The 17,184-nt window shown below is 35.9% G+C and overlaps 1 protein-coding gene across 1 annotated transcript; it reads left to right on the top strand.

Annotated features, from left to right (window-relative positions):
* Positions 1-3,904: 3,904 nt before the first annotated feature.
* Positions 3,905-16,928, top strand: LOC138904514 (uncharacterized). Its single transcript, XM_070193018.1, has 2 exons — positions 3,905-4,031; positions 16,552-16,928. Exons 1-2 carry the CDS (start codon positions 3,905-3,907, stop codon positions 16,926-16,928), a joined length of 504 nt encoding a protein of 167 aa, XP_070049119.1.
* The last annotated feature ends 256 nt before the right edge of the window (positions 16,929-17,184 follow it).

The raw sequence follows: 17,184 nt of genomic DNA, 5'->3' as shown, positions 1-17,184 counted from the left end.
AGTATATTGTGACATATTTAGAGATGAGAAGTTCACTTTTATACAGAAGATAAAAGTTTTAAAAAAAAAGATTCATATATATTGCAAATTCTTTGTGTTTTTGGAATCTTGAGAACAATCCAATGTGATGAGGAAAAAAATAGCTAGTGGAGAGTTCGTGCCAATTACTACTGATAAGGATGGTAAACTAGTCATTGTATGATCAAATTTTTAATTCTGTGATATGGAGTAAAAATGATGTTTTATCTAAAGCATTATTTGATTTTAATGAATTTACAGTTGCAAAAGAACATGTTAACACTATGATAGACATTTCTGCTAACATGCCTTTACTAACTTTTTCTCCCGAAAATGTCTTGCTTTATGTAAATGCAAGTTTGTGAGTATTGGGATACTAGTCTTAAAAAGGCTAATGGTGATGTGCTTCATGCCTATGATATTCCAATCTATTTTGTTGGAAAAGTCAAAATAACTTAAGCGTTGGCAATAACTAAAGCAATTCAAATGACAGTGAATAGAGGCGTACACAAGAATTTTTGTAAGTAGTGTCGAAATTTATAGAAGAACTGGAATATAACTTTGATTATCATAATTTTAGACAAGAAATAACTTTAGTCTATTGGTTTTGTTGAGTCTTAAATTAGAAAAGTTTTTGAGTTCAATTCCATATTATCATAACTTTTAACCACAAAGGCTCTCTCAACTATTTGCAAAAGAAAAATGTGCTAGTTGAGGTTTGAACCTTTGACTTCCTAGACCAAAATCAAGAATATAACTAACACACCAAGACACAATTTATTCTAAGTGATGTCATTTTTTTCTACTTATCCGTCTACGTACAGTATTAATACATATATTTAGTAAAATTTTCCGATAAAGCAGTGCCGCGTGACACCGTTTCGGTGAGCGTGCATCCGCCACTAGCGGTGAAGTATGGTTGGAAGAATATACATATCTTGTTGGATTCCTTAATAATGATTCAAATGCTTAATGGATGCATAGGTCCTTCATGGAATGTTAATATTGTTTGCGAAGATGTTTGGACTCTTAAGAAATATTTGACTGATGTAGCTTTTAAGTATCTAAGTAGATGTTTTAATACTTGTAATCATAAGTTAGCTAAGTTTTCTTTGTCACTACTCAGTGAAGTCTCTTGGTTTGACATTTGAGAGCTTTCCTGTTTGGATAGTCAATGAGGCTTCATCTTATTTTGTACCGTTGATTATTGGGTTTGATTAATGCATACTATGTTCCCTGGAAAAAAAAAATTGTCATTGCAGAAACATAAGGTTATATTAGTCATTATATAGGTGGAAATTAGTTGGGCATTTGTTACATAGTTAGTTGGGAATAAGGGTGGGGCGGATGTAGCTTTTATTTCGTTACGTAGCATGAACTTATATGTACAAACCTATTAAAATTTCAAACAACTACTCTCTCCGTTTCAATTTAGATGGGGTAGTTTGACTCAACACAGAATTTAAGAAAAAAAGACTTTTGAAACTTGTGGTCTTAAAAGCTTAAAGGGTAAAAGCTTTGTGGGGCCATGATATTTGTGTGGTTATAAAATCTTCTCATTAAGGGTAAAATGGATAAAATGATGAGTTTAAAATTGAATTATTTCCAAATTTAGAAATGTGTCATTTATTTTGGAACAAATTAAAAAGGAAAGTATCTCATCAAATTTGAAACGGATGAAATATTAAATTTGAATCCATAATTTTAAATACAACAGGTTCAATATTAAAATATGTAAAAGCTAAATCCATTAAATTTAAGTTTTTTTTCCCTTTTCGGGAAAATAAGGGTGGTTAACGAAGCTAATTAACGTAGGTTTGAGTTAGCTATTAAAGAAGGTTGTGTGTCTTTCTCTCTCTCTCTCTCCAATTCATCTTGTACTTTCGTTGTATTAGATCCATTCTTCCATTATCTGCTCTCTTACTTTTGGCCCTTACTTCTACCTTTTGATACTTAAAATTTTCTGAAAAATACTATTTCACTTTAATTCATTATAATTATACTTTGTAACAAGAGAAAACATGAATTTGTGTTTCGAAGTAACTTTTATTTCGGTTTAATCCTTGTTTTATTTAATTTAATAACCTTCAATTAAACAAAATCTAGCGATTTCCATTGAAAAGACTGAAACGGACCCACGGTAACTTCAAATCTCCAACCGAGGATAATTATGGGTTTTATTTATCCTCAAAATTAAATAGAAAGAAAAATTAATTGTAACTACTAGAACAATGGCGGATACGGCACATCAAAAATAGCAAAGGACGGAAGTAATATCGGAGTCAGAATTTTTACTAAGAAAGTTAAAATATAAAAAAGTAAATTCATAAAAAAACGAGATGAGTCAACATAAAATATATATACATAAAAGATATATTTATATCTATTTATACGGTGTAATTTTTCGATATCCCTTAAATACATGTGGCACCGTAACTAGGCGGAGAACAGATGCTTCGGCTGTGATGACCACATTTTCGTTTTAGAACGATGAAATAACTTATGATATCCATGAATATAAAACAAAAATGAAAAATATCTTATGATGCCCTTGGTATAATATATTATTAAATTGGAAGATTAATGATCACCGAGGTGTATAAGGAAAAATACGACATGACACGTGGCCGCTTAAAGAAAGGACACGTGGAACACAAGATTGAGATGGCCACCGAACATAACTATTCCGCTTATCACCGGAAGGAATCACGATTATAAAAGGAGTATTAAATATTTTGCGCCCGATAACATTTAATACGGAATATTTTGCAGCATTAAGGATGATGACCCGTTATAAGGAATTTGGTATTTATGTCTAACTTTACATCTTCATCAATGACTCTCATAATTAACATTAAAGAGGGCATGATTCTAGGACTTCCTTCCCTATGCATAACTATAAATAGAGAGTTCAATTATCATTGTAAGGACGCGAATTTTCTGGCTAACTAACTTATGTTACATTCTATACAACATTTTAATACAATTTGATTCTCTCGCTTTTGATCTTATTATTGTTGTGCTCGGAAACCTTGTTCCCAAACTCATTAGCTCTGATGTTTCATCTACATTCTAAGGCTAAGTATTTCATATTTCATTAGTTATTTCATTATTTTTTGGATCAAATTAATTCACTTGCCTAGAAACCACGAATAAATTCAACTGTACCATTTTTCGGGTAAACAGTTTGGCGCCCACCGTGGGGCCTAGACAGCCGTGCAATTAAATTGGTCCTTGCCTTTTTGTACTAACAAGTTTGATTATTTTTGTCTTAGCAAAAATCACAAAATAAATGGCAGATAACACTATTAACCGCACACGCAACCCTGAAATTCAAAAGGAGCAACCTCATTTCGAGGACACAATCAGTGACATTGGCAATGAGGAGAACAACGCCACACCGACGCATGACGGGTGATACCCTCGACAGGTTCGGGAGAGGACTCTTGATGATGCTGATGGGAAGCATGTAGCGGGTGCAATGAGGGTCCTGCAAGAGCAACAAGCAATCATTCTAGGGCATCTCACGCGGTAGGATCATGTTATGACGGAACTAAAGCAGACGCTATCAGGTGCTTCAAATAATACGAACAGGCGAGATCCAATTCATCCTGAGGTTCCCGCAAACGAAATGACGCGAAGAGTCGACAACAACACTCTCAGGGGCGAAGTTGGCTCCGATTGGGCCGCGGGGAGTAGATCCGGCCTCAACAACGATAAGGATCTGTTCAAGGAGGAACTTTTGCGGTTCATGAAGGAAGTAAACGTCCGCATGGATTAAATCCAGGGTGCACCACCAGTATAGAAGGGCGCGGACTCGAAGAAGTATATTCAGTTACCGTACAAGCCGAGTGCGGCTCCGGAACTAATCCCGAATCGGTTCAAAATGCCCGAAGTGCCGAAGTATGATGAGACTTCAGATCCGCCGGAGCACATTACCACATATAAAACAACACTAAAAGGAAATGATTTGGCTCCTCACGAAATTGAGTCTGTGTTGCTGAAGAAATTTGGTGAGACTCTCACGAGGGGAGCTCTAACGTGGTATTCACCATTGCCCGAGCATTCCATATATTCCTTTGAGGTGCTCACGGATTCTTTCACCAATGCTCATGCCGGTTCCAGAAAGGTGTAGGCCCGAAAGGTCGACATATTCAGGATCGCTTAGGGAGAGTCCGAGTTATTACGAGAGTACGTCACCCGGTTCTAGAAGGAAAAGATGTTATTACCTGCGGTCCCGGATGAAGGGGCAATTGAAGCATTCACCAAAGGTTTAAATCCGAGAAGTTCAGACGCGTCCCGGAAGTTGAAGGAAAGTCTGCTCGAGTTCCAAGCGACGACTTGGGAGGATGTCCACTACCAGTACGAGTCAAAATAAGGATCGAAGACGATCAGGTTGGCTTCCCATCGTCGACCAAAGGACCGGAGAAGAACAGAGAAAAAATGAAAGATGATATTGACACAGATAGACAGACTTCGAGGGGCCGATTTTTTCCCTACGAGCGGACAGAAGGCCGAGGCAGGAGTTTTCGAATAGCAGGTTGAGAACAACTAATTTTTTACCACATCCAAATTCTATATTATTTTAGTGTAAATATTTCCTTTAGGTATAATTTTGATATTGTAAACTTTTATCTTACTTTTAATAGGTTTTATTTAAGAAAATTAAAAATTACAAAAAATATTCACATTCTTAGAGTATAACTTTTGTTCCTATTTTTAAATAGAAGAATACAATATATATTTGGTTTCTTCTAATTTTAAATGTAAGCTATAGTATTCTTTTTTAGTATAATTTAAACTACAATATAAATATTTAGTTTTCTTATGGATATAATATTTAAGTCTAAAAGTAGCTGACTAATATTTTTAGCTAAAAGTAGCTGACTAATATTTTTAGCTATACATTTTACTTTCTCTTTTCTTCATTTAGAAAAAAAAATAATAAGTAAAAGTGTTTTAAAAAAAAAAGAAGAAAGAAGCAACTAACGAAAATACAAAAAACAAAAGGTAACAAAATAAGTAATACAAAAATTTTTCTCTTAATCTTAGTTACATCACGTCCCTTCCCCTCAACCCCTCACGTCTCACTCACTTTGCGGACAAACATACACGATACAATGCACACACAGTGCACTAGTTACACTTTTCCTCCACTACTCACACACTGCACTATATAAAATATTTCACTTTTAGTATAAAACAAAAAAATGAGAGAGTCTCGTTAGTGAAAACCCATAAAGGACACTATAAGGCGATGTCAAGAAAAGAAATGAGAGAGGTCAACTAGTGAAAACCCACAAAGGGCACTGTGATCGAAAAGAGGATCCACACAACCATGACATCAACACAGTCATGAGCAAGGCTTTTCGGTTTCAAGTCAAAAGTTGTGATGAGTTTCTGAGAGACAGACAGTTTACACAGATCAGGCTTCCAGTCCAAAAGGCATGTCATGTTCATTGAAATCCGCATGTACTCCCAAATAAGTCCGTCTTTCTGTTCCCCAAAAGGGACACCTCTTGTTTTAAACTCATTATCTATTCCATTGTTTGTTTTTTTCTTTGAATCCTTTTTGGTCTAACTTTGTTCTAAAAATAAGGCAAAGAAAAGATGGCAAGGCCGATTTACAAGGTTCTCGTTTGAAGTGAGCTGATATATTTAAAAGGCGCCCAGCCTCGGTAAGAGCATCAAGTCGACTCTGACTGGCCATGATTAGCCGATGCGTTGAAATGGAAAACTTTGAAAGAATCCAAAAGCGAAGTGCTCACAAAGGCAAAATAAAGTTAAAAAAGGTTAAGTCCTACGTGACCAACCATCATGGCAAAGTTTGGAAAAGCCAAAGGTTTTCTAGGGTAAAAATTACAGTTGGAATTCAGGAAATAATCAGTTGCAGTTGAAATCATTAAAGAAGATGAGCCGAGATCAAGAGATTGAAATAATCAAGGTCACAAACCGACCTCCATTGTAAAACTAACAAATCTTTCTTTGTTCAGAATAGGAACACAACAATTTTAAGAAACAATTCGTGAAAAGACGAACATCACTAAGTGAAGTTCTCAAATCCCTGATTTTCTTCCAATATACATGTAATCGTATTATTTTTAGGTTCATTATAGGGAACCAATACCCTATCTTCAATACAGGGTACTGCATCCCCTGATTATATTTTATTGCCAATAAAGGGTACGACATTCCCTAGTAGCATCACAGAGAGCTAAGAGCCTCACCTTATTGCCAACACAGGGTACTACATACCCTGGTTGTATTTCTTATTGCTGACATAGGGTACGATATTCCCTAGTAGCATCTCAGAGTGCCACGAGCCTCATTTCTTATTGCTAACATAGGGTACGACATTCCCTAGTAGCATCTCAGAGTACCTCGAGCCTCATGTTCTGCTAACATAAATTCCCTAATAACATCTCATAGCACCACAGTGCCTCCTCTTTTTGTCAACATAGGGTACTACATCGCCTGGCTGCATTACTTTCTGCCAACATATGGTACGACATTCCCAAGTAGCATCTCAGAGTGCCACCAGCCTCACCTTATTACCAATACATGGTACTACATCCCCTGGTTGCATTACTTGTTGCCAACATAGGGTACGACATTCCCTAGTATCATCTCAGAGTATCACGAGCCTCATTTTATTTCCAACATAGGGTACGCATTCCCTAGTAGCATCCCAGAGTGGGACGAGCCTCATAATATTGCCAACACAGGGTACTACATCCCCTGGCTGCATTACTTTCTACCAACATAGGGTACGGCATTCCCTAGTAACATTCCAGAGTGCCACGAGCCTCATATGTATTGTCAACATTGGGTATGACATTCCCTAGTAGCATATCAGAGCGCCACGAGCCTTATCTTATTGCCAACACAAGGTACTACATCCCCTAGCTGCATTACTATCTACCGACACAGGGTACTACATTCCCTGGTTGCATTTTATTGCCAACATAGAGTATGACATTCCCTAGTAGCATCTTAAAGTGCCATGAGCCTCATTGTTCTGCCTACATAGGGTACGTCATTCCCTAGTAGAATCTTAGAGTGCCAAGAGCCTCATCCTATTGCTAACACATGGCACTACATCCACTGGCTGCATTACTTTCTGCCAACAGAAGGTACTATATTCCCTAGTAGTATCCCAGAGTGCCAAGAGACTCACCTTATTTCCAATACAGGGTACTACATCCCATGGCTGCATTACTTCCTTCCAACATAGGGTACGACATTCCCTAGTAACGTCTTAGAGTGTCACGAGCCTCATCTTATTGTCAACACAGGGTACTACATCCCCTGGTCACATTATTTTCTGCCTACATAGGGTACGACATCCCCTAGTAGGATCTTAAAGAGCCAAAAGCCTCACCGTATTGCCAACACAGGGTACTATATCCCCTGGTTGCATTTGTTATTGCAAACATAGGGTACGACATTCCCTAGTAGCATCCTAGAGTGTCAAAAGCCTCACCTTATTGCCAACACAAGGTAATATATCCCCTAGTTGTATTTCTTATTGCAAATATAGGGTACGACATTCCCTAGTAGCATCTCAGAGCGCCACGAGCCTCATTTTATTGCAAACATAGGGTACGACATTCCCTAGTAGTATCTTATGAGTGCCTCGAGCCTCATATTATTGCCAACAAAGGGTACTACATCCCCTGGCTGCATTACTTTTACCAACATAGGGTACTACATTCCCTAGTAGCATCCTAGAGTGCCACGAGACTCATCTTATTGTCAACACAGAGTACTACATCCCCTGGTTGCCTTCCTTCTTGTTAACATAAGGTACGACATCCCTTATTATTAAAAAAAAAGAAGCAAATCCCATTTCTTTTTCAATTTTTTATTCTGCAATAGCAAAGATAGTTTATTGTGTTTTCAATAACTCACAAAAAATTTCTAGTGCAAACTGGGGCAGAACATTTTTGTTCATTTTGTTTGTTTGTGATGGCTTGTAGGTTTTTCTGCAAAGTACGGATTGGATGTGCAAGAATAAAATTCCAGCTCTCGCCAGAGAAAGTGGAACATTTGATCTCAAATACCAGCCGAACCAACTTTGACTTAATGCATGCAGAGACATAGGATCTCAAGATCCATCTTCTCATCATCTGATCAAGAAACAAGCTATGGGAATATTTCATAGTTTGTTACATCGAGAGCTTCAAGTTCAGTCTAAAATTCAACAGGGGAAGCAAGTCAAGAATCAAGACAAGACTCCCGATGGCATTTAAATAGGAATTTTGTAACTCTTAGATTTAAAGAGTATGTAATTTTCTTTTCATTTTGATGTAATATTAGGAACCGCAGATCGGAATCTCGACGGAATTTCACTCGACTCTCCCTTTAAGCATACTTCATCACTCTTCTTTCACTTGAACTACACATGACCTGATTCCCTTATAACCCGAGATATATAGGTTGCTTAAAACCAAGGCTCGGTCGCAACTTTTTTGTTTATCTTCTTTTCCTTTTTAAATAATTGTGAGGTCAAAAAGTCACTTTGTTCATTTTCTTTGCATGAAAACTCTTCATGTTTCCAAGCAAAGAGGGGCATGTTGTGAACAACTAATTTTTTACCACACCCAAATTCTATACTATTTTAGTGTAAATATTTCTTTCAGGTATAATTTTGATATTGTAAACTTTTATCTTACTCTTAATAGGTTTTATTTAAGAAAATTAAAAACTACAAAAAATATTTACATTCTTAGAGTATAACTTTTGTTCCTATTTTTAAATAGAAGAATAAAATATATATTTGGTTTCTTCTAATTTTAAATGTAAGCTATAATATTTTTTTTTCTTAGTATAATTTAAACTACAGTGTAAATATTTAGTTTTCTTATGTATATAATATTTAATATTTAAGTCTAAAAGTAGCTCACTAATATTTTTAGCTATACATTTTACTTTCTCTTTTTTTCATTTAGAAAAAAAAAATAAGTAAAAGTATTTTATTTTTTTTAAAAAGAAGCAACTAACAAAAATACAAAAAACAAAAGGTAACAAAATAAGTAATATAAAAAAAATTCTCTTAATCTTAGTTACATCATGTCCCTTCCCCTCAACCCCTCACGTCTCACTCACATTGCGGACAAACACACATGACACAATGCACGCACATTGCACTAATTACACTTTTCCTCCGTGACTTACACACTCTACTATATAAAATATTTCACTTTTAGTATTTAGGGGGAGGGGGGCAATATTTTGAAGGAGAGAAGTTTGAACAGAAGAGAGAACGAAATTGAGGGAATAAATATTGAGTAAGAAGGAAAGAAAGAGAGGTGAGAAAAGCAATCTGAAAACGAAAAAGGCAGAAACTAAGGAAAGACTCAAAAGAGCTACTATTTGGTTGAGTTTTGAAATTCCGTTTGTTGTTCGAAGTTCGTATAGTACGTGTTCTGCAGATATTTACAAGGAATTTGAAGGTTCGTCTATGTTATATTTGAATTGTCAATACGTGGATATCATGCCTTTGTTCGAGACTTTGACAACTGTCTTTTGGATATGTAATTATTTTATCTCAGTAAGTTTACTTAGATTGATAGCACATTTTATCACCATACACTACTAAAAATCTGCTAAAAACCGACCAACTATTTTCGACCAACGTTGGTCGGTCAAAAAATGCGACCAAAAATCGTCCAGGTTGGACGCAAACTGGGAAAAAAAACATTTATATTTTTTTTAAACAAAATACCGACCAACTTTGGTCGGTAAATTGGTCAATAGCTGGTCAGACAAGAAAATTTTGGATTACCGACCAACGTTGGTCGGTAATTTGGATCCAATTTTTTAAATTTTAATAATTATTTTATTATTCTTAAATATTTTATAATATTTAAGAATTTATATTTAAAATTACCGACCAACGTTGGTCGGTTAAAGATTTTAATTTTTTTTAAAAAAACCGACCAAAGTTGGTCGGTTTTTGGTCAAACGGTCAGCACTTAATGTACCGACCAAAATTACCGACCAACTTTGGTCGGTAATTCTAAAATCAGAGAAGTGAAAAACGGGGGAAACCCTCATTTCTCTAAAAAAATTTCCTCTTCTTCCTTCCCTTCTCTCCTTCTCCCAGCCCCTCCCCCTCACCGTCCAGGCCTCCCCTCGCCGTGCAGCCGTCGCCGCGCCGTCGCCATCGCCTCTGCCACTGCCACTGTCGCCCCTCGATCTCCTTCTCCATCTCCTACAAATTCTAGGTTTGAATTACAACCCATTTATTTATTATTTCCAGGTTTTGTTAATTAGTTATGAATTAGTTTCAATTGATTAGTGTTTTAATTATTTGAACATTGCATTTTATTGAGGATTAGGGTTTAGGTCTTGTTTTAATTAGTTTTGTTAATTAATTTTATTAACTAATTAGTTTTGTTAATTAGTCAATTATTTATGAATTAGTTTAGTTTAGGGTATGGGTTGAATTTCTTTAGTTTAGTTAGTTTATGTTTAAACTCGTAGGATATGAATTGAAATTTTAGTTTTTAGGATTTGTTCTTGTGAATTGAACTTTTAGGATATGATTTGAACTTTTAAGATATGAATTGGACCTTTTGGATATGAATTAAACTTTTAGGATATAAATTGGTGTAATTAGAAAAAAATAATTATCTTGAATTAACTAAAAAAGATATAATTAATTTATAATTATAGAATAAATTAATTTGTTCTTGTGAATCGAACTTTTAGGGTATGGGTTGAATTTCTTTAGTTTAGTTAGTTTATGTTTAAACTCGTAGGATATGAATTGAAATTTTAGTTTTTAGGATTTGTTCTTGTGAATTGAACTTTTAGGATATGATTTGAACTTTTAAGATATGAATTGGACCTTTTGGATATGAATTGAACTTTTAGGATATAAATTGGTGTAATTAGAAAAAAATAATTATCTTGAATTAACTAAAAAAGATATAATTAATTTATAATTGTAGAATAAATTAATTTTTTCTTGTGAATCGAACTTTTAGGGTATGGGTTGAATTTCTTTAGTTTAGTTAGTTTATGTTTAAACTCGTAGGATATGAATTGAAATTTTAGTTTTTAGGATTTGTTCTTGTGAATTGAACTTTTAGGATATGATTTGAACTTTTAAGATATGAATTGGACCTTTTGGATATGAATTGAACTTTTAGGATATAAATTGGTGTAATTAGAAAAAAATAATTATCTTGAATTAACTAAAAAAGATATAATTAATTTATAATTGTAGAATAAATTAATTTGTTCTTGTTTTATTTGTATAGATGGAACATCGTACTTGGATGTACAATAGAAATTATCCTAATCGGCGGGGATTGCGGGAGGATTTTGTAGAAGGGGTTGATGACTTTATTAGACATGCAATGTCACTTCCACCATACCAAAGTGAAGGAGTAATTAGGTGCCCTTGTGTCAGGTGCGATTGTATGAAGTTTAAAAAATCGGAGGAAGTTAAACTTCATCTTTATAGGAAGGGGTTTATAGAGAATTACTTTGTGTGGACTAATCATGGAGAGATCGATGGTAGCCGTGAGATATTTCATAACATGGTTGTTGGTGAAAGTAGTAGGTCGGTGGAGAATACAAATCTTGATTCTAGAATTCAGGATATGGTTGCGGATGCTTTTGGGGTGCACTTCGGGGGTGAGCCCAATGAAAATGTTGAACAAACTCCTAATGATGATGCAAAACGTTTTTATGAACAGTTAGAGGAAGCTAGTCGTCCACTACGTGAAGGAAGTCCGCACTCTGAGCTGTCTGTTGCAGTTAGATTACTAAGTATCAAATCTAATTGGAATATTTCTCAAGCAGCCATGGACTGTTTCATTGACCTTATGAGTGAACTAGTTGACCCTAATATCAACTTACCTGGTGATTTCTATAAGGCGAAGAGATTGGTTTCTAAGTTAGGACTTTCGTCAATGAGAATTGATTGTTGTGAAGATGGTTGCATGTTATATTATAAAGATGATGCAACTTTAGACAGTTGTAAATTTTGCGAAAAGCCTCGTTTCAAGAGGCTTTCCAGCGGGAATATGGTCGCTGTCAAGGCAATGCATTATTTACCTCTTATACCTAGGTTAAAGAGGTTATATGCGTCGATGAGTTCTGCTCCTCATATGAGATGGTATTTTGAAAATAGAAGACCACCTGGTGTTATGTGTCATCCTTCAGATGGAGAAGCTTGGAAGCACTTTGATAGGACATATCCAGATTTTGCTAGTGAACCAAGGAACATTCGGTTAGGTCTGTGTGCCGATGGCTTCACGCCTTTTTCTATATCTGCGACACCATATTCATGTTGGCCTGTCTTTCTTACACCTTATAATCTACCACCTGAGTTGTGTATGACTAGTCCATATATATTCTTAAATTGTATTATCCTCAGTCCACGTAATCCGAAAAGTTTGATTGATGTATATTTGCAACCTTTGATTGATGAGCTAAAACAATTGTGGTATGATGGTGTTGAAACATATGACATATCAACCAAGCAGAATTTTAATATGCGTGCTAATTTAATGTGGACTATTAATGATTTTCCTGCGTATGGAATGTTGTCTGCGTATAGGGTCGCTACCAAAGTAACGTGGAGGAATTCATCCGTAGTCATCCAGCTGGTGAATCGGGTGAGCCAACCCAACCTTCGGACGAGGATGTTGAAAGAATATGGTTGGAGTCTGTTGGCGGTCCAAAATGGGGAAAGGTATACGGGCTTCCTACTAAAAACTTCCATCGCTATAAGTGTGAAATGTGAGGAATAGGGACTTCCTCGCATGGCGAGCAACTTAATAGGGAGAGCCTCTCCGCTATGCAGGAGACAGTGACAAAGCTCACATCAGAGCTAGAAGCGGCCAAGGAAAGAGAAAGGCTTAGAGATACTCAATTCCTTGGCATGCAAGCTCATATCAGAACTCTCCTATCTAGTGGAGCTTTTCCGTTGCCCCGATCTCGTGAGTCATCTCCAGAGGGTCGACCTCCACGTGATCGTTCCTCCCGCCCTGCTCGTGATCGTTCCTCCCGTCCTCTCCGTGATCGTGCTTCCCGTCTTCCACAAGACCGTTCTCTATATCGTCTTGTAGGTGAAAGTTCATCAGACGGTGATGATGATATTGTACAAAATACCCCTTGACTTTTATATACTTTGAACTAGACAAATAGAACCAGTTTTGAACTAGTTGTAATTAGTTTTAACTTGGTTTTGGATTTTTATGTTCAATTGAACTTTAATTTGTTAGTTTTAAAGTATTTATTGAATGTTTTGGTTGTTGTTGTTGTGTTGTTGTTGTTGTTGTGTTGTTGTTGTTGTTATTGTGTTGTTGTTGTTGTTGTTGTTGTGTTTTTGTTTTTGTTGTTGTTGTTGTGTTGTTGTTGTTGTTGTTATTGTTGTTGTTGTGTTGTTGTTGTTGTGTTTTTGTTGTTGTTGTTGTTGTGTTGTTGTGTTGTTGTATTGGTATGCTGGCAGGTGGTTTAGCTGCCAAAACAGGCATTTTATGCCAAAATTAATCCCAGAAAAACCGACCAACGTTGGTCGGTTTTTAATTAAAAAAAAATTATTCCAAAATACCGACCAAAGTTGGTCGGTTAATGAACGTTGAATTCCCAGAATTCAAGACTACCGTCCAACTTTGGTCGGTATTTTGCTTGCATTGTTGAGATTATCGACCATAGTTGGTCGGTAATGTTTAATTTTAATTAGTTTTAAAAAATATATATTTTCAATTACCGACCAAAGTTGGTCGGTTTTTTTTAATTTTAATAATTAATAAAAAAAAGATAATCCGACCAACTTTGATCGGTAAAATTAAATTAATAAAATATATTTCCGACCAAAGTTGATCGGTAAGTAATTAAACTTGTCAGATGGTCGTTTTAATATACCGACCAAAGCTGGTCAGTAATTTCCGACCAACTTTGGTCGGTAAGCCGTTCCGACCATCAAAATACAGTCCACACCGTAAAGGTCGCGTTTTGGTCGGTAATTTGCCATAACCGACCAACATTGGTCGGTATTTTTGGTCGGTTTTTAGCGAATTTCTAGTAGTGATATTTTATTCGTTTGTGACTTTTTCTTTATGAGGTCTCATAATTTCTTGCTAAACAAAGTTGGGAACGTTTGCATTTTTATTCAAATTCCATGAGTAGGATTAACTAAAAATATCATACTGGCATGGATTTTGCATCTCGTGGTTGAAGTTTTAAGGATGTCCAATAATTAAATAATCTAGTATGATTCATTTGGGTCTTTGTCAGGTTATGACCCTTTAAAAGTTTTTTTTTTCATTCTCGTCTATTTTAGGTGTAACTAATAATTATTTTGACATCACACAACCACAATCTTAAGAGGATGTCAATTGAACTAAGAATCAAGGATGGTGTTTTACTTTTCATGAAACTGAGGTATTAAATATTTTTATAAGTTAATTGTCTAGCCTTAGGAATATGTTAATAATTATGAATATTTTCATTAATGGAAAGAAGCTTGAAGTATGTTCTAGTCTTCGTGTGACTCAAATCTGGTTTTATTTAGTAAAAAAAATAAAATCTTTAGAGTTGTTTTAAGCTAAATTGTTCGGACTCTTCACTTTCAGTGTTGTACCCGTATCGACACGACGTGGGTGTGAGTATGGGTGTGAGATCCGTGTCGGATCTGGTTAACCGATTTTGGGTACTTTGACCAAAATCAACGGAGAAATTTGGGATAGATACAATGATTTTTGAAAACAAATCAAAAGTTATGGTGATATAGAAGAAAATGGAATACCTTGTATATATAAATTTCTATGTCAGTCCTTTTTCTTTTATCTCCTTCTAAAATTTTACTCCTGTTCAATATTTTCTCCTTCTCGGAATACCTTGTAAGTTTTTCACATAATGTCTCATAATTTAGACATATTTTTATAACTCTATTTTTAAATAATTAAATTATTTTTAGCCGAATCCCCGCATCCGTATCCGTACCTAGATCCGTACCCCCGAATCTTTAAATTTAGATCATGAAGGATCTGACCTCTAGATCCGCACCCGTATCGGACACTCGCACCCGAGTCCGAGCAACTTAGGTTTTAAGTCCGGAGCATATTGATTATTTATATTAATTTAATCTAGCACTAATGAGCTGGTTTGTTTTATTATTTATCAAATCAATGCCATATTTAAATATTTGTATTAGTCTAGTATATCTTCTGCACATAAGAAATAATTGTGAGAAAGGAAATGAGTCATGAACTAATTCAAGATTCGTTGCAATAAGTAATAAAATATACAAGCAAATATCAAAGATATGAAAGAGACAAAAACATTAAATTTTTCTAAATATGCTATTAGCCTATATATTCATATCCAAACTTTGGATTGATATACTTAAATAATAAAAGGATCATGTGTGCATTCCCGTGTCGTGTCCTTTCAATTTAAAATAATTATGTTTTAACCATGTGTACATTCTCGTACTTTGGTTTAACATCCAACTTCAAAGAAGAATACCTTGTGTGCATACCGCATCATGGTGAACATAATTAATAAAATACAATAATTAGTTAATTGGTAATAGGTCAACCATAACTAATACAATATAAGAATAGCCAAAAATTGATTTAAGCCGGACATGAGTCAATAAAGCGACCGTGCTAGAACCACGGGACTCGAAGGGTGCCTCACACCTTCCCCTCGGTCAACAAAATTCCTTACTTAGTCTTCTATTTTTGTAAACCATAAATAAGGAGTCAAACCTTTTATTTGATAAGGGAGTGAAATAAAATGTGACTTGGAACACCAAAACTTAATTCCAAGTAGCGACTCTAAATAATAAATAATCCTTTTTCAAAATGTCACTTTAAATCGGAAAAACTCTTCTAACTCAACCTCGTAATAAGGGTTGCGGGAAAAAAGAGGTGTGACACAGATAAGTTCACCGTTGATAGAAGGACAGATCGTGGCTGGAACAACAGATCGCTGCAGGATAAAGAAATTTGGGGGTCGCGAGATTCTTCTTACCCAAAGTTATCAGAGTATAACTTCAATATCAGTGTAGTAGAGTTGGTGTTGTCCATGAAGAATATCAAAGAGGCACGATTCCCAAGAACTATGAAATCTGATCCCAGCCAGAAGGATCCCAATTTATGGTGTGAATACCATGGCACTGACGGCCACCGGATTGGGACTGCCGACACCTACGAGAAGAAGTAACAACACTGTTAAAGAATGGTCACCTCAGAGAATTTTTGAGCGACCGAGCTAAAAATAATTATAGTCGGAGTAGAGGCGACGCTGAAACCTCAAAAGCAGGAGAAGAACCTCCACGCCAAACAATCAACATGATCTTTGGAGGGATTGAAATTAATGGGGTCACCTTTTCGGCAGCAAAGAAGACAAAAGTATCGATAACTCATAGTAAAAGGCTCCTGGAAGACGATTTCGCATTCACGGATGAAGATGCAGACGGATTACTGCTTCCGCACAATGACACACTGGTAATTTCTTTAAATGTGTTGGATTTTAAAATTAAACGTGTTTGAGTGGATCCAGGAAGTTCCGATAATATCATACAATGGAAAGTACTGGAGCAAGCTAAACTCACCGGAAGCATTATCCCGGCAACGAAACTTCTCGCTGGATTCAACCTTGCAAGCGTGAAAACTCGAGGAGAAATTTTGCTACTCACGAATGCTGAGGGAGTAATGAAGACAACTCTCTTCGAAGTGGTAGATGGATACATGGGATATAATATCATCTTGGGAAGATCATGGCTGCACGAGATGAAAGTTGTGCCTTCAACATATCACCAACTGTTAAAGTTTCCGACGCCAGAGGGGATCAAACGGATAAGGGGTGATCAACCGGCAGCAAGGGAGATGAATGCAATTTTGGTTTTCAGTAGCAAAGGAAAGGAACATGCGGCATAGCAATTACCGAAACTGGCACCTGCCCCCCGATCCAGAGGAAGATAATCTGGGGACAGAAGAGTCAGAACAATATCAGGTACCAAGGTATATTTAAGTACCGGAAAAGACGGACGCGACGAAGTCCAAGGAAGAAGAACTGGAGCAGGTTGCATTGTTCGAAGAATTCCTAGAAAGGAAATTCCATTTTGGAACAAGACTACACCCGGAGCATAGGTATGCTTTTATTGAATTCCTTAAAATTAACGCCGATTGGTTT

This window comes from Nicotiana tomentosiformis, chromosome 2 (genome assembly GCF_000390325.3).
Source record: "Nicotiana tomentosiformis chromosome 2, ASM39032v3, whole genome shotgun sequence".
NCBI lineage: Eukaryota > Viridiplantae > Streptophyta > Magnoliopsida > Solanales > Solanaceae > Nicotiana > Nicotiana tomentosiformis.
This window is presented reverse-complemented; position numbering and strand designations above follow the sequence as displayed.

What these genes read in the sequence shown, in the direction of transcription:
- LOC138904514 (XM_070193018.1), top strand. Translation starts at nt 3,905, where the DNA reads ATGCCCGAAGTGCCGAAGTATGATGAGACTTCAGATCCGCCGGAGCAC. An exon ending in TGTGTTGCTGAAGAAATTTG is followed by an intron (nt 4,032 to 16,551) that starts GTGAGACTCTCA and finishes GAGTGGATCCAG; the next exon opens with GAAGTTCCGATAATATCATA.